The sequence below is a fragment of the Anomaloglossus baeobatrachus genome, chromosome 6 (assembly GCF_048569485.1).
Source record: "Anomaloglossus baeobatrachus isolate aAnoBae1 chromosome 6, aAnoBae1.hap1, whole genome shotgun sequence".
NCBI lineage: Eukaryota > Metazoa > Chordata > Amphibia > Anura > Aromobatidae > Anomaloglossus > Anomaloglossus baeobatrachus.
The window spans coordinates 86,675,979-86,703,535 of NC_134358.1; the positions used below are offsets into that span (position 1 = coordinate 86,675,979).

The 27,557-nt window shown below is 43.9% G+C and overlaps 1 protein-coding gene across 1 annotated transcript; it reads left to right on the forward strand.

Annotated features, from left to right (window-relative positions):
- Positions 1 to 27,557, forward strand: LOC142317099 (RNA-binding protein 12B-like). The gene is made up of 3 exons (XM_075353087.1): positions 1 to 95; positions 23,496 to 23,532; positions 24,984 to 27,557. The coding sequence occupies exon 3, from the start codon at positions 25,008 to 25,010 to the stop codon at positions 27,333 to 27,335; it is 2,328 nt and encodes a 775-aa protein (XP_075209202.1). The 5' UTR covers positions 1 to 95; positions 23,496 to 23,532; positions 24,984 to 25,007; the 3' UTR covers positions 27,336 to 27,557.

The following is a 27,557-nucleotide window of genomic DNA, read 5'->3' on the forward strand; positions in this document are numbered from 1 at the left end:
CACAAGGACGGAGCTGCGGAGTGTGGACGCCATTTTGGAGGCGCTTCACTTTCTCTCCTGCGGTCGGTCTTTTCGCTGCTGGGGTGTGAGATTTGGTAAATACTGGCTATTTATTAGTGTATACGGGCTCAACTGGCGGGAACGGTTCTCTGAGGCCCCGGGTGGTGGTGTGTGGGCGCTTCGCGGCCTGTTTCCTGTGTGAGGCGCTGGCCTGTGGTGATTGAGGACTTGTGTGGTAGTTGTAGGAGACTTGTGCTGGGACTTGTAGTGATACTATGAGAGGAAACCCCCCCCTCAGTTGTGCATGCAGGAGGAAGTGATAAAATATTCTCTCCCTTCCTGTCTTGCACGTAGGAACTGGCTATATAGCTCCAAATACAACGAATTTTACCATTTCTGTAGGATTTTATTCATTTTTTTTTGCCTAAACCTGCACACTAAGAGATGCTGATGAAGTGACCATCGTAAGCCGGCGACTACTACGTGTGCAGTTGTCATGGTGATGCTCGCACCCTTATTATATGAATGCGTGTACTTAAAGCTGCTTTTACACATCTGGTTTTTGCTCTGCGGCACAATCCGGCTCTTTGCAGAAAAAACCCAACCGGTTTTTTTTGCCGCCGGTTGTGTTTTTTTTTGCATAGACTTACATTAGTGCCGTATTGTGCCTCATGGGCTTGTGTTCCGTCCAGTTTTTGTGGCATGTGGCAGATTTAGCCGATGCGGCGGCCGGATGGAACGTTGCCTGGCACGTTTTTTTGTCCGGCAAAAAACCCCGCATCGCGCCGGATCCAGCCGATGCGGCGCAATTTGCAATGCATGCCTATGGACGCCGCATGCGGCGTTCTTCGGCAAAAAATGCATCCAGCCGGACGGGCCGCATGTAAAAAACTTATGCAAAGGATGCGGTTTTGTCGCCGCATCCGTTGCATAGGTTTTAGAGCCGGATTGGCCGACTCTGCTAAAACCGGAGGTATGAAAGCAGCCTTACCCGCCCTGCTGTTCATCCTGCGGTTGCCATGTCTGCTTTTCTTTAGGCACGCACTCCAGCGGTTGGGGTTTCTTTTCTGTGCTCGAGTGGCACTTTTAACTGTATGCCCCTTGTCATGTACACGCCTACTGGTGGCTTTGTTTTTCAAAAAGCATCATGCCATCTTTTGCCCAAAATTTTTAACTGGTCAGGAGTTGCATCAAAAGCTCTCAATACAAGTCTATGAGAGCCAGAATGAGGCGCTCATAGACTTATGTTACCGCTGGCACTCCATGAAACAGTGGAGCTGCCAGCCGTTCACAAATCACAGGACATTGTCCACAGTGGTGCATAAGGGATAAGCCTGGCTCAACCACTATAGGTAGGTGCTATTGGGGTAAATATAGTACCCAGTATTCAAATATAGACACAAGTGAGGTAAATTTTTATTTTGTTTTAATATTCTGCCAAAAGTGCACCAAACGGGGGAGCAAAAAAGACAACGTTTTGGTTACTGGAGCCTTTTTCAAGGTTTTGCCTAAACGGTGAAGCGACAGTGTCACTTGTGTCTATATTTGAGTGCTGGGGTTCGCTATACAATTGACCACAGCGGTGACCATAGAAGGTGAAGACAGTGGCAGGTGTGTATAAGACAAAAGGCAAGAGCCTTTCATTTAAAGGGAACCTGTCACCACTTTTTTGTCGTATAAGCTGCGGCCACCACCACCAGGCTCTTAGATACAGCATTCTAACATATATAAGAGCCCAGGCCGCTGTGAGTACATAAACACTTTATAATACCTAACGTTCCCGCGGTTGGCCATATGGGCGTCTCCGTTTTCTGGTGCCAGCGCAGCCTCTTTTGGCCATCTTTGTTCTCCTTCTCTAGCCACGGTGTATGACGCATCCGATGTCATCTAGACTCGCCGGCATTCAGGTCCTGAGTAGGCGCACTTTGATCTGCTCTGAGCAGGGCAGATCAAAGTATTGTAGTGCGCATGCGCGTGACCGGCGAGTGTGTATGACGTAGATGCGTCAGGCACACAGGCTTCAGAAAGAGGAAGAAGATGGCCGAAAGAGGAGGCGCCGGCACTGGACAACAAAGACGCCCCTATGGCTTACCGCGCGACCGTTGGGTAAGTATTATAAAGTGCTTATGTTCTCACAGCGACCTGGGCTCTTATATACAGCATGTAAAAATGCTGTATATAAGAGCCCGGTGGTGCTGGCCGCAGCTTATACGCCAAAAAAGTGGTAACAGGTTCTCTTTAAAGGGAACCTGACAGGTCCAATATGCACCCAGAACCACGAGCAGTTCTGGGTCCATGTTGCTATTCCCTGACTAACTGTCCCTGTATCTACTAGCATATATAAAGAGATCTTTAGAAAAGTATTTCTAAAGATCCTTTCTAATATGCTAATGAGGCCAGCAAATAGTTGCAAGGGCGTTACTTCCCTTGGCTAGTTGGCCCCCTTAGCATGTAAGTATGCCCCTGCCAGCGTGCTAACTTGCTACTGATGTGCAGCATCAGAGGCATGGTCGCTCCTCACCTCTACTTCCACTGCTTGTTTTAGGTTCAGTGTACACAATCCGAACGTCCCCAGACTTCCGGTCATGCTCACTACACTAGTGTGAAGCCGGGACACGTACACCTGGCTTCATAGTACACATGACTGGAAGTCCAGGACTTCTGATCATGCGCACTGAGCTGAAATCCAGCATCAGATGCAGTGACAGCAGAGAGAGGTGAGATCGACCGTACCTCTCATACTGCACGTTTATTAGCATGTTAGGATACCCACAGGGACGTGCTTACATTTTTAGGGGGCCGACTAGCCAATGGAAGTAACAACCTTGAGACTAGTCGCTGGCTTCATTAGCATATCATAAAGGATCTTTAGACATACTTTTTCTAAAGATCTCTTTATGTATGCTACTAGATACAGGCAGTGGCATAACTAGAGTTTGGTGGGCCCTGGTGCAAAATTTGGACCTGGGCCCCCATACACCAGCACTCGAGGATCGGGATAATTACATCGATTGGGTACGGGATAATGACGCAGACACTCAGCTCTTTCTCTCAGCACCAAGCTTTCCAATGCTCTGAAATCCCTCTATCAGCATCCAGCTTTCCTACAGTGCTGGCCAAAAGTATTGGCACCCCTGCAATTCTATAAGAATTTTCTCAGTTTCTTCTTGAAAATGATTGCAATCACAAATTCTTTGGTATTATCTTCATTTAATTTGTCTTCAATGAAAAAACGCAAAAGAGAATGAAACAAAAATCAAATCATTGATCATTTCACACAAAACTCCAAAAATGGGCCAGACAAAAGTATTGGCACCCTTAGCCTAATACTTGGTTGCACAACCTTTAGCCAAAATAACTGCAAACAACCGCTTCCGGTAACCATCAATGAGTTTCTTACAATGCTCTGCTGGAATTTTAGACCATTCTTCTTTGGCAAACTGCTCCAGATCCCTGAGATTTGAAGGGTGCCTTCTCCAAACTGCCATTTTCAGATCTCTCCACAGGTGTTCTATGGGATTCAGGTCTGGACTCATTGCTGGCCACTTAAGTAGTCTCCAGTGCTTTCTCTCAAATCATTTTCTAGTGCTTTTTGAAGTGTGTTTTGGGTCATTGTCCTGCTGGAAGACTCATGACCTCTGAGGGAGACCCAGCTTTCTTACACTGGGCCCTACATTATGCTGCAAAATTTGTTGGTAGTCTTCAGACTTCATAATGCCATGCACACGGTCAAGTAGTCCAGTGCCAGAGGCAGCAAAGCAACCCCAAAACATCAGGGAACCTCCGCCATGTTTGACTGTAGGGACCGTGTTCTTTTCTTTGAATGCCTCTTCTTTTTTTTTTTTCTTTTTTTTTTTTTCCCCTGTAAACTATGTTGATAGCTTTTCCCAAAAAGCTCTACTTTTGTTTCATCTGACCAGAGAACATTCTTCCAAAACGTTTTAGGCTTTTTTCAGGTAAGTTTTGGCAAACTCCAGCCTGGCTTTTTTATGTCTCTGGGTAAGAAGTGGGGTCTTCCTGGGCATCTTACCATACAGTCCCTTTTCATTCAGACATGGACGGATAGTACGGGTTAACACTGTTGTACCCTCGGACTGCAGGGCAGCTTGAACTTGTTTGGATGTTAGTCCTTAATCCACCATCCGCACAAAATTGCGTTGAAATCTCTCGTCAATTTTTCTTTTCCTTCCACATCTAGGGAGGTTAGCCACAGTGCCATGGGCTTTACACTTCTTGATGACACTATGCACCGTAGACACAGGAACTTTCAGGTCTTTGGAGATGGACTTGTAGCCTTGAGATTGCTCATGCTTCCTCACAATTTGGATTCTCAAGTCCTCAGACAGTTCTTTGGTTTTCTTTCTTTTCTCCATGCTCAATGTGGTACACACAAGGACACAGGACAGAGGTTGAGTCAACTTTAATCCATGTCAACTGGCTGCAAGTGTGATGTAGTTATTGCCAACACCTGTTAGGTGCCACAGGTAAGTTACAGGTGCTGTTAATTACACAAATTAGAGAAGCATCACATGATTTTTCAACCAGTGCCAATACTTTTGTCCACCCCCTTTTTTGTTTGGTGTGGAATTATATCCAATTTGGCTTTATGACAATTTATTTTTTATTTTTTTTCATTGAAGACAAATGAAGATACCAAAGAATTTGTGATTGCAATCATTTTCAAGAATAAAAGGAGTATTATCTAACAGAATTGCAGGGGTGCCAATACTTTTGGCCAGCACTGTATGTTCTGATATCCATCTTGTCCTTGGCATCCTGCTTTCCATGCTTTGTTTCACTTCACATCTTTCCCTCAGCATGCAGCTTTCCTATGCCCTGCTATACATCCACCTCAGCATCCAGTTTTCCCTTGATATCGAAGCATGGACAAGCTGGATGCTGAGGGAAAGAGCCTTGTTCACCGAGATTTCCCATTCCATGCTTGAATCTGTCCCCCATCCTTGTATATATGTCCCCATCCTGGTACATATGATCCCCACCGCACATTTTAACAAAAATGTTACAATTATACTCGCCTTCCCCTTGCTGCCCCGGTGTGTGGTGTTCTCTTGTGATACAGTTTTTCTACATACACTCATATACTCCTACAGAGAAACACATGATGTATACTGTACATACACGATTACATTTACTGTATACCATATACACACTTGTATATAATAGTTTGTATTGTACATATTATATGCCATCTTCTATATACTACCCACATACACACTATATATACTACCTACAGACACATATACACCCTATATACTACCTACATACATCCTGATATACACTATATACTGCCTACATACTCATACACTATATGCTACCTATGTACTCAGATACACTATATACTATCCACATACTCAGATACACTATATACTACCCACATACGCATTGACATACACTATATACTACCCACATACGCACTGACATACACTATATACTACCCACATACGCACTGACATATACTGTAATGGCTCATTCCATGTCAAGTGAACCAATGATTTTTACCTCTATTTTTAATTATTTTGAGATTTTATTTGGTAATAGTGTGTCAGAGAATGCAAAATGTGAAGAAAAAATTCTAGATTTTTTTTTTTTAATTGATTTTCAAAGTTTGTTAAAAGTGCGAATTTCGGTGTTGCCTGCCTTTACATCTTTGTTCATAACTCAGGCTAGAAAAAAGATAGAGAAACAAAATAGACACCATTCTACTCAGTACGTTACAGGCTTTCAACCAGATATTTCACAAAAGTATCTTTGCTAATATTTTACCCATGCAAACGCAAGATTTTAAAACGAACTTCCGAAAAAAAAAAAAAACGTTTAATTTAAAAATGTAAAAAAATGCACATGTGCATGCTATGTTCCTGGCTACATCTGTACCAAATTTCAAGTTGGGATCACGATGGGATCATATTTAAAAATATAACTATTACAGTGTTTAAAGGGGTGGTTCACCCATATTTTTTATTGTCTAGATCGATATTATATTGAGAAACAATGTTTCTCTCAAATACCTTGTGTTGTCAATAGTGCCTGTGAGAGGCGCTATTGCAGACCGCTGCTCCCCGTCCAGTGACGTACCCATCCAGTGACGTACCCGTCCAATGCTGCCTCATCACATCCGTGCAGCCGGCTACAGTCCTCCAGACTCTGAGCGGTGTTTCACTGCTGTCACAGCCCATTTGCTCCTCCCTCCTAGCACAGCGCGTCTCCTGCTCCCCCCTCCCTCCTCGCAGAACGCTGCAAGCAAGAGACGTGCTGTGAGGGAGGAGGAGCAGGGAGCAGATGGGCTCAGAATGTAGCCGGCTGCACGGATGTGACGAGGCAGCATTGGACGGGTACGTCACTGGACGGGGAGAAGCGGTCTGCAATAGCGCCTCTCACAGGCACTATTGGCAACACAAGGTATTTGAGAGAAACATTGTTTCTCAATATAATATCGATCTAGACAATAAAAAATATGGGTGAACCACCCCTTTAATTCAAAGATCTTGAATTCAGATCATCAAATCATGATCAAATCATGTGAAGTATCTGCCCACCGCAGAGTCAGGAAGTAAGACCGAGCTTCAGAGCTTTCATGTGGACGACATGCCCAGATGTTCACTTTTGCACAAACCGTTCTCTACATAGGCATCAAAGGAGTTGGTGTGCTACAATATTGGTCAGTGTGTTTAAAGTTTGAGTAAATTTATATTAATAGTTTAATGCTTTTTCTTATTAAGGGCTAATACACACACAAACACAGCGCTAATCTGAGTGATCATCGTTCAGAAAAACACCCCCCCATTGATTTCAATGGGGTGAAACAGTGTTTTTTGAAACAGAGTGAGGAAATCACTGCTTGCACTACTTTTTGATTGCTGCAATAAACACAGCATTTATCACTATTTATCTGAAAAACTATGATAGCTGTTCATTTGTTCCGATAAAAACGGACATCCTACCAAGTTTGTGCAAGGTCTACTACTTCTCGGATGGCTCTTCTGCATAGTATAAAAACAGGAAAAACCGTATAAACATATGCCACCACAAGAAAGATTTTGGAGTGGAAGCTGAATGGCACTTTTTTGCCACTGCTCATGGCAATGGTGTATGTGATGGTTTAGGACGCACCGTGAATCGCCTTGCAGCTCAAGCCAGCCTGCAGAGGGCATATTTAGACCAAATCTTAACACCCATGCAACTTTTCAAATGGAGTGCAAAAATATTCTTAACATCCAGTTCATGTATTGTACAAACTAGGACTATGAAGAGGAGGAGAGTTTGTTAAAACATCGGTAACGAGAAGCCGAATCCATCAAAGGGACTCAGCAATACCACTCTTTCATTCCATGTAGTGAAACAGAAATAAAAACTAGGATTGTTTTCATTCAGCAATGACAGTGAAGTCCATGAAGTGGTAGAAGGTGGCACAAGATTGACAATGGATGACATAACTGGTTATGTGACCTGTGAATATGATCGGCGCTGGTGGCTGGCTACTGTAATCTCCAAAGATTGTGAAAATGAAGAAGTAGAATTGACGTTTTTGCATCCTTCTGTTCCAGCGCTATACTTTTGTGTATCCAAGAAAACCAGACTTTTTAAAAGTTAACAAAAATCTGATATTAACTTAGGTGGAGCCAAGCACCATGACAGGCCGCACATACTCTTTGACACAAAAGAAAATGGCCATTGCTAGTAATCGCTTATGGACAAGATTACATTTCACCCACTAAAAGGGACAAATTGTTGATAAAAGGGCAGTTTAAAAACGTACCGTATTTTTCGCATTATAAGACGCACTTTTCCTCCCAAAAATTTGGGAGGAAAATCGGGTGCGTCTTAAAATCCGAATACAGCTTACCGGGGTGCTGTTTGTGCGTCGACCGAGTGCGGCCTGGTGCCTGTGGCTGCGTGCAGGCAGCCGGGTGCCTGTCGGTGCTGGCTGCCTCTCTGTACGTGCGGGCAGCCGGGTGCCCGTCTGTGCCGGCTGCCTCTCTGTGTGTGCGGAGGGCGGCCTGCTCGCTGTCACTCTGCGTGTGTGCGGAGGGCGGGCGGGCGGCTGTGCGGCAGGTGTCCCAGTGTGTGCGCGGTCCCAGTTTCAAATGATGGCGACGGGAGTCAGCGCGTGCGTAAATGGAGCCCTTGGATGAGCACTCCATCTGCGCATGCGCCGCTCCAGGCACCATCATTTGAAGCAGGACCGCGGACACACTGAGACACTTCACTGGCCTGCTCCACCTGTCACCTGCCAAGGCTCCCACCACGGACCCGCCGCAGCTCCAACCACGAATGCTGACACGCCTGCCGCCATGGACCCGCTGTGGCTGGCGCTACTAACCCGCCGCGGCTGCCAGCTCAACCTCTGCCTCCTGTGACCCCGCTTCACCACCACTGCTACCCCCCTCCGCTAAGACAACACCGGATTAAAAGACTGACCCCATTTTTTTTACCTTTTTTTTTAGGTCTAAATTTGGGGTGCGTCTTATAATCCGGTGCGCCTTATAAAACGAAAAATACGGTAATTGTTGGATTTGCTCATATATTATAGAATGAGGATGTAACTACTGTACTATTCTTCTTAATTCATAAATGACATGTTTAGTGATATAATAAAAATTGTTACATCTATAAATGGATGTTAAAAATATTGGTTCTTTTAATCTTGTTCTTAACATATAATTAGGATGAGACTGTTCGAAAATCCCCCTTGAGGATATCACCACCTTTTTTTTCTTTTGGTTTGTTCAATGCTTTCAGGTTGAAAATGTTGACAAAGTTATGTTATGATAATTAAGATGTATTTATTCTGGCACTTACAGTATTTGTTTTTTGTGTTTCTTTATTGTTGCATTTAAATGTTTTATTCAGTAAGCTGTAATTTGGAAAGAAAAAGGAAGGAACTCAAACATAAAATCAGAGGATTCAAGAATTAAAAAAAAATAAAAAATAAAATCTGATAGGTCCCAAGTTAAATCCCTGTACAAATATAAGCAAGTAACACATGCAATTTTTCTCAATTTTAAAACATACGTTTTTTTCACAATTGCGCATCAAAATTTTGAATTTGATTTCTCCAAAACAAAATATAAAGAAACATATAATCTTGTGACATATCAAATGAAAGCCGATTATCGTTCTGAGAAACATGCCTCTCCCACCTCTTTATCTTACTTCTAGCCCGAAACATGATGATAAATGTAAAGCCGTACCAGGCAAAATTTGCGCTTTTTCAAAACTTTAAAAGTCTGTAAAAAAATTAACTGATGAAGATAAAAATTCAAAACTTTTTTTTTAATTTGTAATTAACATTGTACTTCTTAAAAAAATTTGACAGAAGTCAGTTAAAAAAAAATTCATATTTGGATCACTTGACGTGGAATGACAATATATATATGTATATGTATGTGTGTGTATATATGTATATATATATGTGTGTGTGTATGTATATATATATATTTTATACCCCATCCTGGCATATGGCGGCATCCTGCTATATACATACCCCATCCTGGCATATGGCGGCATCCTGCTATATACATACCCCATCCTGGCATATGGCGGCATCCTGCTATATACATACCCCATCCTGGCATATGGCGGCATCCTGCTATATACATACCCCATCCTGGCATATGGCCGCATCCTGTGGCACACAAAAAAATAAACGTTTATACTCCCCTTTCCTCGCTCCATGCAGCATCGCTCCTCCACCTGTCTCTGCCGGCCGTGGCTGTGTGTGGACACGTGTGCACAGCGATGACGTCATCGTTGTGCGCACTGCTAGTCTCCACACACAGTCGCGGCCGGCACAGACAGGAGGACGAGCAATGCTGTAGGGATCGTGGCCGGCTCCACACAGGTCAGCGGCGCTGCTGCTGGCACAGACAGGAGGACGAGCGATGCTGCAGGGATCGTGGACGGTGAGTATACTGATTCACTGCACCCCGCGCTGATGATGATGCACAGGGGGCAGGGAATATAGTCACACACGATCACTCCAGGCTGTAGTTGCCGCGCATCCACCGCCTATCATTCCGCCCTCCTGTCAGAGCCGGAGAGATGATGGGCGGTATGATGGGCGTGCATATGAAATGAGCTGGCCCATGTGGTCACGGTTGTCGCTGCTCATGCCCCCCGATGACCCGCACCACCCTCATTCCCCGCAGCCATGCCCTACATTCAGACTATAAGACACACCCCCAACATTTGGAGGGGAAAAAAAGTGCGCGTTATAGTCCGGAAAATATGGTACTATAGTTATTCTCAAAATCGGGATATCACATAGCTCCTTAAGTGTTAACCAATGTAGAACTCCTAGACCAATATTGAATTTATTATAAGGCTACATGCGCACGCTGTGTTTTTTTTCTGCATTTTTTTGCTGCAGTTTTGTTGTCAGAACTTTCTGACATTTGACTTCCCAGCAAAGTCTATGAGAAGTCAGGTTTGCTGTGCGCACATTGCAGTTTATTTGTCAGCGTTTTATTTGTCAGCGTTTTGTCAAAAGCTTGTGACAAATTAAAATGCAGCATGTTCATTCTTCCTGCGTTTTTGTCAACATTTGTCACAAAAACGCACCTACAATTACAAGCATTTTTTGTGACATTTCCAGGCTCTCTGACAACGTGCAGTTTTGGCTGCAGTTCGTGAACACAGGTTACCTGTGCAAGCTGCATCTTTTTAAGAGCACTACCTGTCACTATTATGGTTTGCTTGTTGATAGCCAAAATATACAGTCTTTATATAACTAGCAATCATATTGTTTATAGTATAAAAACATACCACAGCGACTCAAATCTGTATTCGCTAAATCAAACGACTACCATCTGATCACAATGCTGGCACACAGTGTGGACAACCCCACCTCAGAGAGTTAATTCAATTATTGTTCTTTGCAGTACAATGACTAAATGCACCCTGCTATACAGGATACATGTGCATGTCAGTCATAGTAGTCAGTGTGGCTAACCCAGGGGATATTAAACCTGATCGTAAACACCCGCTGCAGGTTGAAATCCCACGATCACGCTGTCACCAAATAGCATACCATGCATAAATATTGGCCAAGAGCAGTACGCCGGGAGCTTCTCCTGCTCAACGTACGTTTCGGCTTGTGCCTTCGTCAGTGCGTGAATGGAGTTGCTCCATTCAAGACAGGGCTGAGGCCCCTAGTAGTCATTATCCACCTCCACCCCCTAGTTCTCAGTATGCCATCCCCTGTTTTGTAAATGGGCTAATTTCCTATTTTTGGAATAGCTCTAGTCATTGATATTGAATCGGGGCAGGTACTTGTTAAAACCAAACCCATATACTCGTGTTGGCAATTCCTCAACAGTGCATAAGGGACTTTTATTTTGCATATTCTGTTTGGGGTTTTTTTTGTCATACCCCGCACCCCCTTACCTGTACCAAAATCCACATAACTTGACAAGGATTCGTTACTCTGGATTTTCTGCAGCTGATGTATACATATGGACTTTTTCTTTTTCCTGGTAGTTTCATTTAGAGGGAATTTGTGAGGTTGAATAATGCTATTAACCTGCAGATATGGAGTTGAACTAAGCTCGTTATTGTTATAAAGGTACCCGGTCGTGATGCCGCTGAGTTTGTTATAGAGGTGAGGCTTTAGTCACTGAGTGGCAGCTCTAAGATCGCCCCTGCTCTGCGTTGATGCCTTGCAATGAGTGCTGTAAAAATGCCAGGGCATGCTTACAACTGCCACTCACGAGTGCTGACAGAAGCCGCTCCTGCACACCTGTTACTAAAAACTGTCTCCTGGCAGAAATACGTTTTTTTTTCTCCCAGGTGCGGAGCTTTCAGTACTGAGGCCAAGCACCTTCATAATGTTTAACCCTAGAAGTTAATCCAATATCTGCAGGTTATTCTCTATCTGACTTGACTGGTTCCCTTTTAAAGAGTAGCGGCCCATTCACACTAAACACCTTACCAGAGATCTCAACAACGATACAACCTGATGGGGATCGCTGGTAAGTTGCTATGAGGTTGCTGGTGAGATGTCACACTAAGCGACGCTCCAGCGATCCCACCAGCAACCTGACCTGGCAGGGATCGCTTGAGCGTCGCTACACGGGTTGCTGGTGAGCTTTCACACAGGCAGATCTCACCAGTGACCAGCCAGCAGTGACGCGTGGAAGCGATGTTGCGCTTGGTAACTAAGGTAAATATCGGGTAACCAACCCGATATTTACCTTGGTTACCAGCGTACAACGCTTAGCGCTGGCTCCCTGCACACCTAGCCACAGTACACATCGGGTTAATTACCCGATGTGTACTCTGCTACGTGTGCAGGCAGCAGGAGCCGGCTTCTGCGGACGCTGGTAACCACGGTAAACATCGGGTAACTAAGAAGCCCTTCCCTTGGTTACCCGATATTTACCTTCGTTACCAGCGTCCGCCGCTCTCACACTGCCAGTGCCGGCTCCCTGTTCCCTGCACTCCTAGCCACAGTACACATCGGGTTAATTACCCGATGTGTACTGTGGCTATGTGTACAGAGAGCAGGGAGGTAGCACTGACAGTGTGAGAGCGGCGGACGCTGGTAACGAAGGTAAATATCGGGTAACCAAGGTAAGAGCTTCTTGGTTACCCGATGTTTACTGTGGTTACCAGCGTCCGCAGAAGCCGGCTCCTGCTGCCTGCACATTTAGTTGTTGCTCTGTCGCTGTCACACACAGCGATGTGTGCTTCACAGCGGGACAGCAACAACTAAAAAATGGCCCAGGACATTCAGCAACAACCAACGACCTCACAGCAGGGGCCAGGTTGTTGCTGGATGTCACACACAGCAACATCACTAGCAACATCGCTGCTACGTCACAAAAGTTGTTCCTTAGCAGCGATGTTGCTAGCGATGTTGCTTAGTGTGACGTGGCCTTAACTAAACTTCAGCTTTTATTTTGTTAATTTTATGTGATTCATAGAATTATTTATCTATGCACTGTGAGTGCAAACTTTGCCAGTGGAGGGCAAGGCACCTTTGGGTATGCTCACACTGAGTTTTATAAGGTGATTTTGTTGTAATATTCCAGATCCTCCTTAAAGGGGTTTTCACTACTTGGACACCGCCCTCTCATTCCCCTTGTTCACTCCTGTAAAAATAAGCCTATGCTCAACTCCATTGTGGCTGAGGTTCCAGCAATGTCTTAAGCCGCGTTCCTGGGGCCCACGTGATATTCTTATGACGTGAGCTCCGCGACTAATCAGCGCCCAATGTCTGTCTTCCCTCCTTCGGACATTTTCAGCAAGATGTGAGTGTTGCGCTGGCTTCCTGCTCAAATGACCACAGGCGGGGAGAAGGAAGCCGGTAATTATTGGTCACAAGGCTCATGTGTCATGACCATGTCACATGGGCCCCGGGAACGTGGCTTCAGACATTGTCCCGGTGTCACTTCAAGCCTATTTTTGGGTTTCTGACCGTTACTTGGATCATCCACATGCACACAGTACAAGTAGTTGATTTTTTAATTTTTTTTCTTGTGTTGTGATTTGTACTCCGATTCGCTTAACGCCCTATCACAGCATTTGTTTTACCACTGTAGTGATGCTTTAACACTAGAACTACTGGACTCGTGACACCTATATAGAAATACATAGTGCAAAGTAGTCAAAATGACTACCTCAGTAGTTCTAGTGTTAAATGTAAGCCTCCTCCCTCGACTGTACAGTATGTATTGCAGGCAAATATGCAGCAGATTGTGTGGATTTCCCTGTGGGCTTCAACAATATTCCTGGCTTCTGCTGTTTTCACTTTCGGGCATTGTTCACACTGTATTTTTGTTGTGGTTTTTCATGAATTTAATGCAAATTAACCCCTTAACAACTGCGGGCAGTAATGTTACGTCCTAGCGGTCATAGTGTTAATCCCCGCGAGCTGATTTATACAGCTGACGTGTGTCTGCTAGGCACGAGCGGAATCGTCTGACCGTGCCTTTTAACGCCTTAAATTGCGCTGGCAAGATGTGACCGTGCCATATTAACGGTGATAGCGGTAGATCCGTACTCGCAGACCGATACCAGAAGTTACGTGACGTGACATGGTAGCACAGGGTCATGTTATGACATCTGTCCTCACATGATCTTGTAAGAAACAGCCGAGTGCTGATTGTTTGTAGAGGTGATCATTTCTCCCGGTCTGAGTGGTGCTGCTCTGATCGGGAGAAAAGAAAAAGGGGGACCTAGTAAAAAAAAAAAAAAGTTTTGAATAAATAAAAGTTCAACTCACCCCCCTTTTGCCCCATTGAAAATTAAAAAAAAAAAAAATTACACTTTTTTTTTATCGCCGTCTTCAGAAATGCCCGATCTATAAAAATATAGAATCAATTAATCTGATCGGTAAACGGCGTAGCAGGAAAAAAATTCCAAACGCCAAAATTAAGGTTTTATTGGTCGTCACATTTTGCGCTAATTGCAATAACAAGCGACCAAAATGTAGCATCTGCGCAAAAATTATACCGTTAAAAACGTCTGCTCGAGACGCAAAAAATAAGCCATCACTGATCCAAAGATGCCGAAAAATGAGAACGCTATGGGTCGCGGAAAATGGCGCAAAACGTAAATCGCTTTTTTCTGACAAACGTCAGGTTTTTATTTTTAAACCTATACTCGCACCGACCTCAGGCATCACACCAACACATCAGTTTTACCATATAGGTAACACCGTGAATAAAATATCACAAACTATAGTACAATCGCCCTTTTTTATTTATTTATTTTTTGCAATTTTTCCACATTTGGAATTTTTTGCCGTTTTCCAGTATATGGTAAAACTCATGGTTACTTTAAAAGTACAGCTCGTTCCACAAAAAGCGAGCCCCTCATATGGCAAGATTGACGGAAAAATAACAGTTACGTCTCTAGGAAGAATCGCGGAAAGCGCAAAATCTGCCGGTTGTGAAGGGGTTAAAAGTTGCTTTTTACAGTACCATCAAAAGTTGAAATTTTAGAAATCTCATGCGCACTATCCCCCCACTCCCGACTGAAATGGAAAATTGCTGCGGTTTGGGAAAGAAACAGCTTATCAATTTATATTTTTTTTTTTTTAGTTTTTTTTTTTTACTGCCAACAGAGCAGGTTTTGGCTGCAGAAAAAATGCAACGTATGAACATAGCCTTAGCGTTGTTTCCAGTGACCTTTCATTTTGTGTGACCTCCGCAGACTTTGGCTATACAGTGCCTACAAGTAGTATTCAACCTCCTGTAGATTTAGCAGGTTTACACATTCGGAATTAACTTGGCATTGTGACATTTGGACTGTAGATCAGCCTGGAAGGGTGAAATGCACTGCAGCAAAAAAGAATGTTATTTCTTTTTTTTTTTTTTTTTAAATTGTGAAAAGTTTATTCAGAGGGTCATTTATTATTCAACCCCTCAAACCACAAGAATTCTGTTTGGTTCCCCTAAAGTATTAAGAAGTATTTCAGGCACAAAGAACAATGAGCTTCACATGTTTGGATTAATTATCTCTTTTTCCAGCCTTTTCTGACTAATTAAGACCCTCCCCAAACTTGTGAACAGCACTCATACTTGGTCAACATGGGAAAGACAAAGGAGCATTCCAAGGCCATCAGAGACAAGATCGTGGAGGGTCACAAGGCTGGCAAGGGCTACAAAACTTTTTCCAAGGAGTTGGACCTACCTGTCTCCACTGTTGGGAGCATCATCCGGAAGTGGAAGGCTTATGGAACTACTGTTAGCCTTCCACGGCCTGGACAGCCTTTGAAAGTTTCCACCCGTGCCGAGGCCAGGCTTGTCCGAAGAGTCAAGGCTAACCCAAGGACAACAAGGAAGGAGCTCCGGGAAGATCTCATGGCAGTGGGGACATTGGTTTCAGTCAATACCATAAGTAACGTACTCCACCGCAATGGTCTCCGTTCCAGACGAGCCCGTAAGGTACCTTTACTTTCAAAGCATCATGTCAAGGCTCGTCTACAGTTTGCTCATGATCACTTGGAGGACTCTGAGACAGACTGGTTCAAGGTTCTCTGGTCTGATGAGACCAAGATCAAGATCTTTGGTGCCAACCACACACGTGACGTTTGGAGACTGGATGGCACTGCATACGACCCCAAGAATACCATCCCTACAGTCAAGCATGGTGGTGGCAGCATCATGCTGTGGGGCTGTTTCTCAGCCAAGGGGCTTGGCCATCTAGTCCGCATCCATGGGAAGATGGATAGCACGGCCTACCTGGAGATTTTGGCCAAGAACCTCCGCTCCTCCATCAAGGATCTTAAGATGGGTCGTCATTTCATCTTCCAACAAGACGACCCAAAGCACAGAGCCAAGAAAACCAAGGCCTGGTTCAAGAGGGAAAAAATCAAGGTGTTGCAGTGGCCTAGTCAGTCTCCTGACCTTAACCCAATTGAAAACTTGTGGAAGGAGCTCAAGATTAAAGTCCACATGAGACACCCAAAGAACCTAGATAACTTGGAGAAGATCTGCATGGAGGAGTGGGCCAAGATAACTCCAGAGACCTGTGCCGGCCTGATCAGGTCTTATAAAAGACGATTATTAGCTGTAATTGCAAACAAGGGTTATTCCACAAAATATTAAACCTAGGGGTTGAATAATAATTGACCCACACTTTTATGTTGAAAATGTATTAAAATCTAACTGAGCAACATAACTTGTTGGTTTGTAAGATTTATGCATCTGTTAATAAATCCTGCTCTTGTTTGAAGTTTGCAGGCTCTAACTTATTTGCATCTTATCAAACCTGTTAAATCTGCAGGGGGTTGAAGACTACTTGTAGGTACTGTATACTTCTGAATGAAATGTTACAACACGACTGAGAGAAGGCTACCTGTACAAATGCCATGCCGAGGACTGAACACACAAAGGGTTGTTCTCATCTCCAAGATCCCATCCCAATATGTAGTAGGTGTAGTACAATAATAGTAGCAAATTCCTCCAATTAGAAATGTATAGTTCTTCTACTTCACTGTCGTTTATCTCCTGTGCAGGGCATTGCAGGACCTTACATATCCATGGTTAGAGATGAGTGAACCTGAGGTTCAGTTTTCGAACCGAACACCAACTAAAAAAACACAGAGCTCGGGTTCATGGATCAGATGCTATACTTGTGAACTTAACTTGCACGAGCAACGCTGTGCTCAGGAACGCTCGGTGCTCAGCCATGTGCGAGCCGCTTTCAGTGTTTGAACGGCTCGAACTGGGTGTAACAGGGTGATCACATAGTGTGCCACAAAAAAATAAATAATTTTGAAAAAGCCTGCCCACTCTCCCTCGGAAGTGATCTGCTTATGGCTGGCTGTATGTGGGCGGAAACTCAAACTGTCAGTCAGTGTTTCCGAACCTTATCGTGCAAGGTCCGGTCACAAAGAGGTTTGGCTCGTTTGCGGCCTGCGAACCGAACATCCATAGGTTTGCTAATCTCTATCCATGGTAATGACCAAGCATATTGTGACAGTCGTAGTGGTCGTAACCTTGGATACCTAAGGTCCTGCAATGCCGTGCAGATGAGATGAGACATGGCTATATCATGAGAACTATATTACCTTTCTAATTGGAGGAATTTGCTGATATTTTTTTTTTTTATTTATTATGATTATTATTATTATTATTATAATAATTCCACCTACTACATATTGGGATAGAATCTTAGAGATGGGAATACCCCTTTAAGGTGCCTCCCCATCAATTTCCGGAGTTCATACTCCACGTACATCGTGATAGAGTACAGAAAAAACAGACAAACTAAAGGGAATCTGAGAGCAGATTTTTGCTTTCTAATTTGAGAGCAGTATTATGTAAGGGCAGAGACCCTGATTCCAGGAATGTCATTTGATAAAAAGCTTGCACTAGTTTCAATATAATCAGTGTTTTTAGCAGATTATCACTGCAGATTGATGTTCTACAAAGCAGTGCAACTGGTCTGTATAACCAGTCTCCACCAGTGATTGTCAGCTTGCTGACAAATGAGGGGGGAGGTTATTCAGGGCTCAGCGTTTTGACCACTGCCAGATCTGCACTATAAAAAATGGATTCTAGCATTACTGCACCAAGCAGTCCAGTAAGAGACATATCACTGGAATCTGGGTCTCTGCCCCTACAACCTACTTAGTACATAGTAGTAACAGTATAAGGTCGGGGCCACACGGTCATTAATGCGAGTGAATCGCATGACACTCAGCTCCTACTCTGCTAAAGTGTAAGCCAAGTGTCATGCGACAGTGATGTGATCCTGCGATCGCAGCACAGCCGCAGAAGACAGGGCAGGCGCTGCAGAGGAGGGGGGGGATTAATCTCCCTATCTCCTCCATTATCAGCTGATTCAATTCTTACACTGCACTCGCATTACACCGGTGTAATGCGAGTGCAATGCGATGTTTATCTCGCACCCATAAACTTGTATGTGTGCGAGTGAAAACTAATCTGATTCCACCCGAAGCATGTTGTGATTTCTTTGCTCGGTCCGATTAGGGCTGGGGAAAAAAAACCCACTCATGGGAGCTTCCCGATTGAGTAACATGGGTCCGGTTAGAATGCGATTTAGCCCCCCTTTTCCCCGCATTCCACTCACTCCATTTTACTCGCTCTGTGTGCGCTCAGTCTTGAAAATATTGTAGAACAGAGAACTTGAATAGTATACACTGTGTTCCAAATTATTATGCAAAAAATATTTTTTCATATTTTCCTAAATTAACTTTATGAATTGCAGTCATTGTTATTTTCCAGTCATCTACTATTTGAGTATAATTGAAATGTTTTTGATCAAACTTCCAATACAAAAAAGGATATATTTTTAAAAATAATAAACACTTAAAATGCATGTTCCAAATTATGCACAGCAGAGTTTTCAACCTTTTTTATTTTTATTTTGAAAAACAAAATGGTCAATTGTGAAATTACTGTATTTTTCGCTTTATAAGACGCACTTTTGTTCCCCCAAATTTTGGGGGAAAGTAGGGGCTGCGTCTTATAAACCGAATATACAGATTATATACTGCAGGGTCCAGGGGAGGTGGGGGCCGCTCTGGAGCGGTGCTGGGGTCTGGTGGAGGTTGGTAGAGGCTTGTGAAGCTGTGGGCGGCAGCGTTTGATCTCCTGCACCGGCTCATATAATATGCACAGCCGCTGTCCATCACCATGGTCCTGAAACTGCACCGCGGCGATGGGCTGGGGGAGCGGCGCATATTATATCTGCCTGTGCTTAGCTTTGATCGCACATGCCCCCCCTGTGTTAGCTGTGGCCCCCATGCTGCTGCCCATAGTTAAATAATAAACTCTTTACTCACCTCCTCCAGCGTGTCTGCCCAGTCTCCCTCCTGCCGCTGTGATCAGGCACGCAGAGATGTCACACTGCTGTGCCGATCACATGACCGGGACCGTGAACCAGGAAATGCAGGAGGCCGGAGCTCAACCCCAAGGAGGGGTACACAAGGGAGCACAGTGCTGGAGAACCAGGAAATGCAGGAGGCCGGAGCTCAACCCCAAGGAGGGGTACACGAGGGAGCACAGCGCTGGATAAGGTAAGGAAAGATTATTTTACTAAAAGCAGCAGCATGGGGCCGCGTGTGCCAGCCACAGGGGACGTGTGCCAGCAAATAGGGGGCTATATTCAATATAAGGTGGCCATATTCAGATTAAGGGGGCTAATTTTAGGATGGGGGGGCTATGAGGGACATATACTCTATATGATTTGTTAGACAGACACTGGCATTATAAGACGGACCCCATTTATTGAAAAAAATGTTCTATTCCTTCACCAAATTTGGGGGTGCGTCTTATAATCCGGTGCGTCTTATAAAGCGAAAAATACGTTATAAGCATTATCAGCTTATTACAAAATTAAATCAAACAGTTTTCAAGTCAAAACGTAATTCTAGGTGATGTTACATTTGCACATAGGACCCCTTGTTTGAAAGAAGCTTCTGAACTCTCTCGTCCATTGAATTTGTCAGTTTTTGGATGGTTTGTGCTTCAATTGTTTTGCATGTGGACAGAATACCCTCCCAGAGCTGTTGCTTAGATGTGAACTGCCTCCCGCCATCATAACCACTCCTTTTGATGATGCTCCAGAGGTTCTCAATGGGGTTGAGGTCAGGTGAAGATGGTGGCCACATCATAAGTTTGTCCTCTTTTATGCCCATAGCAGCCAGAGATGCAGATGTGTTATTTGCAGCATGAGACGGTGCATTATCATGCATGAAAATGATCTTGCTGTGGAATGCACGGTTCCTCCTCCTGAACCATGGCAGGAAGTGCTCTTTTAGAAACTCCACATAGATTATGGAGTTCATCTTTACCCCTTCAGGGATCCTAAAGCGGCTGACAATCTCTCTCCCGATGATTCCAGCCCAAAACATTACTCCACCTCCTCCTTGTTGGCGCCTTAGCTGTGTTTTCATGGGGTGTCCATTAACCAGCCATCCTCCACTCCATCCAACTGGACCATCGAGCGTTGCACGGCACTCATCGGTGAACAAAACAGTTTGGAAGTCAGTCTTCATGTATCGTTTGGCCCACTGGAGCCGTCTCTGCTTGTGTGGAGTGGATAGATGTGGTCGACAGGATGGCTTACGCATAGCTGCAAACCTCTGAAGGACACTGCATCTTGTTGTTCGGGGGACATTGGAGGCACCAGCAGCTTCAAAAACTTGTCTGCTGCTATGACTAGGCATTTTAGCAGCTGCTCTTTTAACCTGACGCAATTGCTTGTTGGAAAGAGTCCTCAATTTTTCCTTATCAGCACGCACACGTGTGTGCTGTGAATCGGCTACATACTTCTTGATTGTGCGATGAAGTGTCTTGGCAATGTTGATTGTAGTCATGCCTTGACCTAAATACTCCACAATTTGTTGCTTCTCAGCAGCCGACACATCCTTTTTCTTTCCCATTTTGGCAAAAAATATAGGCTGCTTAACCCTCCGTCACATACAATATTGGTTCTAACAATTTCACATACAATGTGACTGTCAGGCGCAGGCTAGAAAAATATCTATAATATCTAATGTTTGCAATTTCAGTGCTCTAAAAGTGGTCAGTGACCTTCATAGGGATGTAATAAAAGAGACTACACATAATCAGGTGCAAAAAAAAACCCATTTACTTAACATAAAACTAATAACTCTGAAATACAAACATTTCAAAACTCCCGCCAAATAGTCCCCAGTTCGACTCTGTCAAAAAACTACAAAGAAAATTTATGGAAACAAACTTAATTTTAAGGTACCTTTTTAAGTACTATTAAACACATATTCAATCAGAATTAGATGCTGAAGTTTCCCCAGAAAAATTACACTTGCAGAGCATGTGATGAATAAAAACATAAAATACCAACCTTGAGTGTGACGTGTTCACATACAATGAGCCTGAGAGATTAGCGCAGTTATATCTGTCCTCCTGAAGCTCTGCAATCCAACTGTGGTATGAGGTTTCACAGAGCTGCTAGAGACAGGAGACTACCTGGAGGGAGGGGATTTCCTCACAATCTGGTGAGGAAGGAGAAATGAAAGTAAAAGAGATGTGCCTGTCAGGCCTATTGTATGTGACGGAGGGTTAATAATGTGGAACAGAATTCTTAAGTAGTCTTGCCTTTATTTGGACTCACCTGCCAAACTAATTGCTTTCAGTGATATAAAGAGCCCTGACACACATCACCAGCAATGAGTTTAAATGACAAACAAAAAATTTCTGACCTTTTCACTCCTAAACTCTTTTTGCATAATAATTTGGAACACAATGTATCTCAGAGGGTTCTGTCCACAAACTGAAATCCCCACATAACCCAAGTTAAATAACCATTGCTGTTTTTCTGTTTCTAACTGATGAGATGGGGTGATAAATGACGGGTTTGAAGCCCACATAGGGGAAAGTGCGCCCCCTGACGCCAGCTTTTTATTATTTAATGTTGTGCTTTTGTAGCACATGTAGTTCTGGTGCATACTTTGTGTTTTTATTGTTTTTCTTTAGCATTTTATCTCTGAAACGGGTCACAATCATTTAACAAACAATAAGGCCCTGTGCGCACTAGAAAATGGAATTTTCTTAAAATTCCGCAGGCTCTGAAAGATTTCTGCACCCGTAGAAATAAACCGCAAAAAAAACGCACTGAAATCCGCATGCGTTTTGGTGCGGATTTGGTGCGTTTTTTCCAGTGACCTGCAATTCTTTTTGCTAAGGGAATCTTGCAGCAAAACCTGTAGCTGTCAAAATCCGCCTAGTGCGCACAGCATTTTTTTTTCCCATAGGTTTTGTTGGTGAATCACTGAAGAAAGGTTATGAACATTTTCTGCAGCGAAACATGCAGCAAATCCGCTGGAAATCCGCGGCACAGAGCCTATGGCTCCATTTGCACTTCTATTTTGTAGCCTGTTTATAAAGGTAGATAAACGAGAACGATGGTTTGTTGTGCACCCAAGTTCACCAAATGAATGAGTTTTTTTTTCTTGCTCATTTTGTGATCGCACACTGAGATTATTGTGGAATGAGCGAGGGTTCCACTTGCATTTTACACAAACAAGTGTAATCTGATAAAATATCGGATGGCACTCGCAGTGTCCATTTGCGATTCTTTTCTCAAGCCGTATCATCATGAGACAAGAACTGCAGCATGCAGCGAATCTCTGCTCACAAGCACCCATACAAGTCTATGGGTGCATGTGAAACATCGCACTGCACTCGGATATCATCAGCGTGCAGGGCGATGTATGCTTAGGCATGCAGCGGAGAAGGTATACCCTCTCCCTCTTCTCCATACTTATGATCCGATCGCACAATCAGATCAGTCGTGTGACACTTGGCTCACGCTTGCAGCAGAGGCTGAGTCAAGGGTCCTTAGCATATCGCTTCCTATGCTCTCTCATAGGAAGTGATTCACAAGTGAAGCCAAGGCCTAAGGCCCTGTGCGCACACTGCGTTATTTGCCGCGTTTTTTTTCTTGCAGAAATTGTTTGACCTTTCTGCAGTCCTTCCCCAGCCAACCCTATGGGAAAAAAAACGCTGTGCGCACACTGCGTTTTTTGTTTGTTTTTGTTTTTTTACCTACAGGTTTTTGCTGCAGAAATTCTGCAGCAAAAAGAATGAGCATGTCACTTCTTTTCTGCAGGTATCTGCGTTTTTTGCCATAGATGATGGTAAAAGACCGCATGTACCAACCCGCGGTGTACCGTGGCCGCGTTACTGCCGCGGTTGCAGTATTCTGCCAGAGGGTGCGGATTTTTCTTAAGAAAAAGTTATTTCCCAGTGCGCACAGGGCCTAACTGTAAATGCAGCTTAAACGGTAGGTTTATAAGTGCCAACTTTCTGTGGGAAATTTGTACAGCAAAGGTTTTTCTTTTTTATTGGGATGTTTTCTTTAAAAAACCCTATCCACATAGGTTGTGCTGTTAATTGCTGTGGATTTACAATGCAGAATCCATAGCAACTAAATTCTCTTTCGTGTGTAATGTATTTTTTTTTTCTTTTCTTTCTTAATGTCTGAAAACTTTATCTACATTTTTATTCTTGCAGCGAAATTCCTATAGCCCGAGCCTCAAGATTTAAACAGGTAAGAAGACTGGGAGATGGATTTCAAACTTGAAGGCTAATTGTGTAAATCCTAAAATGCATTAACACTGCAATATTAGCATTCCTAGGAACGCCTAATTCTAAACAGCCAATCATCCCATGTCCAAGCAAAACACTTGTTCATCAGATGAAATGATCTTTTGTGCTGCTCAAAAGATCATTCTCAGCAGTGCATCATACTGTGTAAACCAAACTTGCAATGCTGAGATTGACAGCCTATATCCACTGAACAATCTATTACAGATCCTTCAGTGGGCATCTGAAGCATGGTCGGCCTGTGTAAATAGGCCATTAGACAAACGCTGATGGCAGCTAGTCGGAGGTTGGTTGTTTAATGCCCCATATTGGCCTGTGTAAATGGACTTCTAGTGGTTCCTTTGGGCAACAAGAAGCCTTAATGTTCGCATTCCCCATAACCTTCTTTGACCTTTTCTGTAATCCGGTTAATTGGATTATGTGCAGTGTTTTTGAATTTGGTTATCTTGCCTTTTTTTACATTTTTGTTTGTTGTCTGGAGTCTTAAGGCCCAGTCACACACAACGACTTACCAGTGATCCCGAAAACGATGCGATCTGATAGGGATCGCTGGTAAGTCGCTGGGAGGTCGCAGGTGAGATGTCACACAGTCAGACCTTACCAGCGATGCAGGAACAATACAGGTCGCAGTAGCGACCTGTATAGCGATCTCAGCAGTCACTGTGACTCTGTCACACAGTGTCAAACACAGCGATGTATCCTGGCCAGCAGGACATCGCCTTTGAAGAAAATGGCCTGGACCATTCTGCAAGGACTAGAGATCTCACAGCAGGGGCCTGATCGCTGGTAGGTGTCACACATAACAAGATCGCTAACGGGATCGCTACTGCGTCACAGAAATAATGACCCAGCTGCGATCTCGCTAGCGATCTCGTTATGTGTGACGGTACCTTTAAGCCCCCGTCACACACAGCGAGATTGCTGAAATGTCACAGGTTTTGTGACGTATCGGCGACCTCGCTAGCGATCTCGCTGTGTGTGAAAAGCAGCAGTGAGCGGGCCCCTGCTGCGAGGTCGCTGATCGTGACAGAACGATCAGGACCATTTTTTACTCGTTGGTCTCCCCCTGTGCAGCGCGCATCGGCGTGTTTGACGGCGGGAGACCAACGAGCACCTGTTCTGAGTGTGCAGGGAGCAGTCATTACACTGGGGTCGCTGGTGGCTGATCTCTGATTGCTATGGAGATCTGCCTGATTGACAGCTCACCAGCGACCATGTAGCCACATTCCAGCGATCCCTGCCAGGTTGGATCGCTGGTGTGTTGCTACGTGTAACAGGACCCTTATAGTCGTGATAACTATTTCTATAGACTGTACAGATTAGATGTCTGTTATATGTGCGCATATTTTATTTTACAATTTATTTACCATTTCTGTTGTGCACTTTTGTTTTCAGGTGACAATCTTTGAGACCCTAAAAATGGCTGTAGTGATCCGCTTACAGGGGCTCCCTGTTAATGCTGGTTCGACTGATATTCGGCATTTCTTTACTGGTTTGCAAATTCCTGATGGAGGAGTGCATATTATTGGTGGAAAAGATGGTGAGGCATTTATCGTATTTGCAACAGATGAAGATGCCAGACGAGGCATGAGTCGGACTGGAGGTGTCATTAAGAACTTGCATGTGCAGCTTCTTCTTAGCAGCAAGTCTGAAATGCAAAGTACTCTGGAAATGAGCCGCAAAGCTAACAAAAATCCAAAGCATCCAGCTGTACCACCTGTTGGTGATATGAGCCGAACGGCAAAGAAAGGAGGAAATCAAAGCAAATTTGAGAATAAGTACCATGATTCCAATATAGGCAACAGTGTATCAAAACATAAACAATCGTATGTAGAAAAGAATGACAAAAAGGAAGCAAATTCTTTTAACAACAATGTTTTTGTATATTGTATTGGGCTGCCATACAGTGTAACGGCTATAGATATCATTCACTTTTTTAAAGGCCTAGATGTTGTTGAAGTTCTTTTTCTCTTGCGTCCAAACGGTCTTAAGAATGGAAATGCCTTTGTGAAGTTCAGAAGTGCAAAAGATGCAGATGAAGCTGTGCTTTTGAACAATGAATATATGGGTGAAAGGTTTATATCGGTTACGAAAACTACTGAAGCAAAGTGGTTGAAGGCTGTACGCAATCTTGGTGAAGCATACTCCATACCCAAGAGCCGAACGAGATCTAGGTCACCACAAAATCAACAGTTATATGTGCATCTGAAAAACTTATCATATGGTATCCAAAAAGAAGATATTAGGCGTTTTTTTTCTGCACCTGATATGGAAGATTCTCAGATTAAGTTCCTGCATGACAAGTTTAACAATCGGACAAGAGAAGGCTTCATCATGTTGAAAAATGAGAGGCAGTATGAAAAATGTCTTGCTTTAAGTAAAAATGAATTTAAAGGTCGACAAATGTTAATTTTGCCTATTGCTAGGAAGGCAATGTTGGCGTTAATAGAATCTCATGAAACGCAAACCCCACCAAAATTACATGACCCATTTGAGCGACATCCCAAGCCACGCGGCGCGTATGAGGAACATCCCAAGCCACGCGGCGCGTATGAGGAACATCCCAAGCCACGCGGCGCGTATGAGGAACATCCCAAGCCACGCGGCGCGTATGAGGAACATCCCAAGCAACGCGGCGCGTATGAGGAACATCCCAAGCAACGCGGCGCGTATGAGGAACATCCCAAGCAACGCGGCGCGTATGAGGAACATCCCAAGCCACGCGGGGGGTATGAGGAACCTCCCAAGCAACGCGGCATGTATGAGGAACCTCCCAAGCAACGTGGGGGGTATGAGGAACATCCCAAGCAACGCAGCATGTATGAGGAACCTACCAAGCAACGCGGCACGTATGAGGAACATCCCAAGCAACGCGGCACTTATGAGGAACACCCCATGCAATGCAACATGTATGAAGAATATCCCAAGCAACAAAACCCGTATGAGGAATATTCAAGAGGAGAGTCATCGAATTTAAAGAGCTGTGTATACTTAAGGAATTTTCCCTTCGACGTGAGTAAAGCTGAAGTACAAAGTTTCTTTGATGGATTTTTTCTGCATGAAGATGATATCTTCTTGCTTTTTGATAACAAAGGAGTTGGTTTGGGAGAAGCTGTGGTTAGGTTTCAATCAGACGAACAAGCTACGCTTGCTGAAGGCTTGAATCGTTTGCGGTTTTTGGGGACAGTAGTGTTTGTAAGACGTATTTCTGCAGAACAGGTGAAAGAATTTGGTGCATTCAATGATACTCCAATGTCACATTCTCAAGGCCATAGAGATGACTACGCAAAGGCTCCACTACCAGAAGTACAGGAAAACTCTTACATGGGGGCAAGCCATGACCGTAACGAGTTTAGACGTTCTCCAGAAAGGCAACATGGTTCTTATCCAATGGAGATTGGTGGTAGAGGTGAGTCTTATGACGGGTTTGACAGCGGAAATATGAATTACAATAACTACGATAATTCCTTTTCGGGTACTGACCTAAACTTTGGCAGGCCATCAGGAGCAATAATACGCATGCAAAACCTACCATACACGATTACCATCAATGAAATTTTAGACTTTTTCTATGGCTATAACATCATTTCTAGTTCTGTTGATATAAAATATAATCGAAAAGGAATGACCACAGGGCACGCTTCAGTCTGCACCCAGAGTTACGAAGAAGCATTGATGGCCGTGAAGGAGCTAACTGACAAACCCATTGGACCACGGAATATTCTTTTGTCTTTGGACAGGATCTGAAAGGACCAGATGGACTTGGTTTTAACTTCCTTTTTACCACGGTCTCAAATATGTGAAGTTTAACAGTAGTTAAATTTTTTTTTTTTTTTTTCGTTTGGTTCAAATATTCTCACAAGGAGACGTTTAAAAGTAATTTTTGTTATGGAACACATTCCACGTTTTGTCTTCAGTTACTCTTGTGCTATATGGTTTATTTTGATTAAAATGTTGTCCTATAACCAA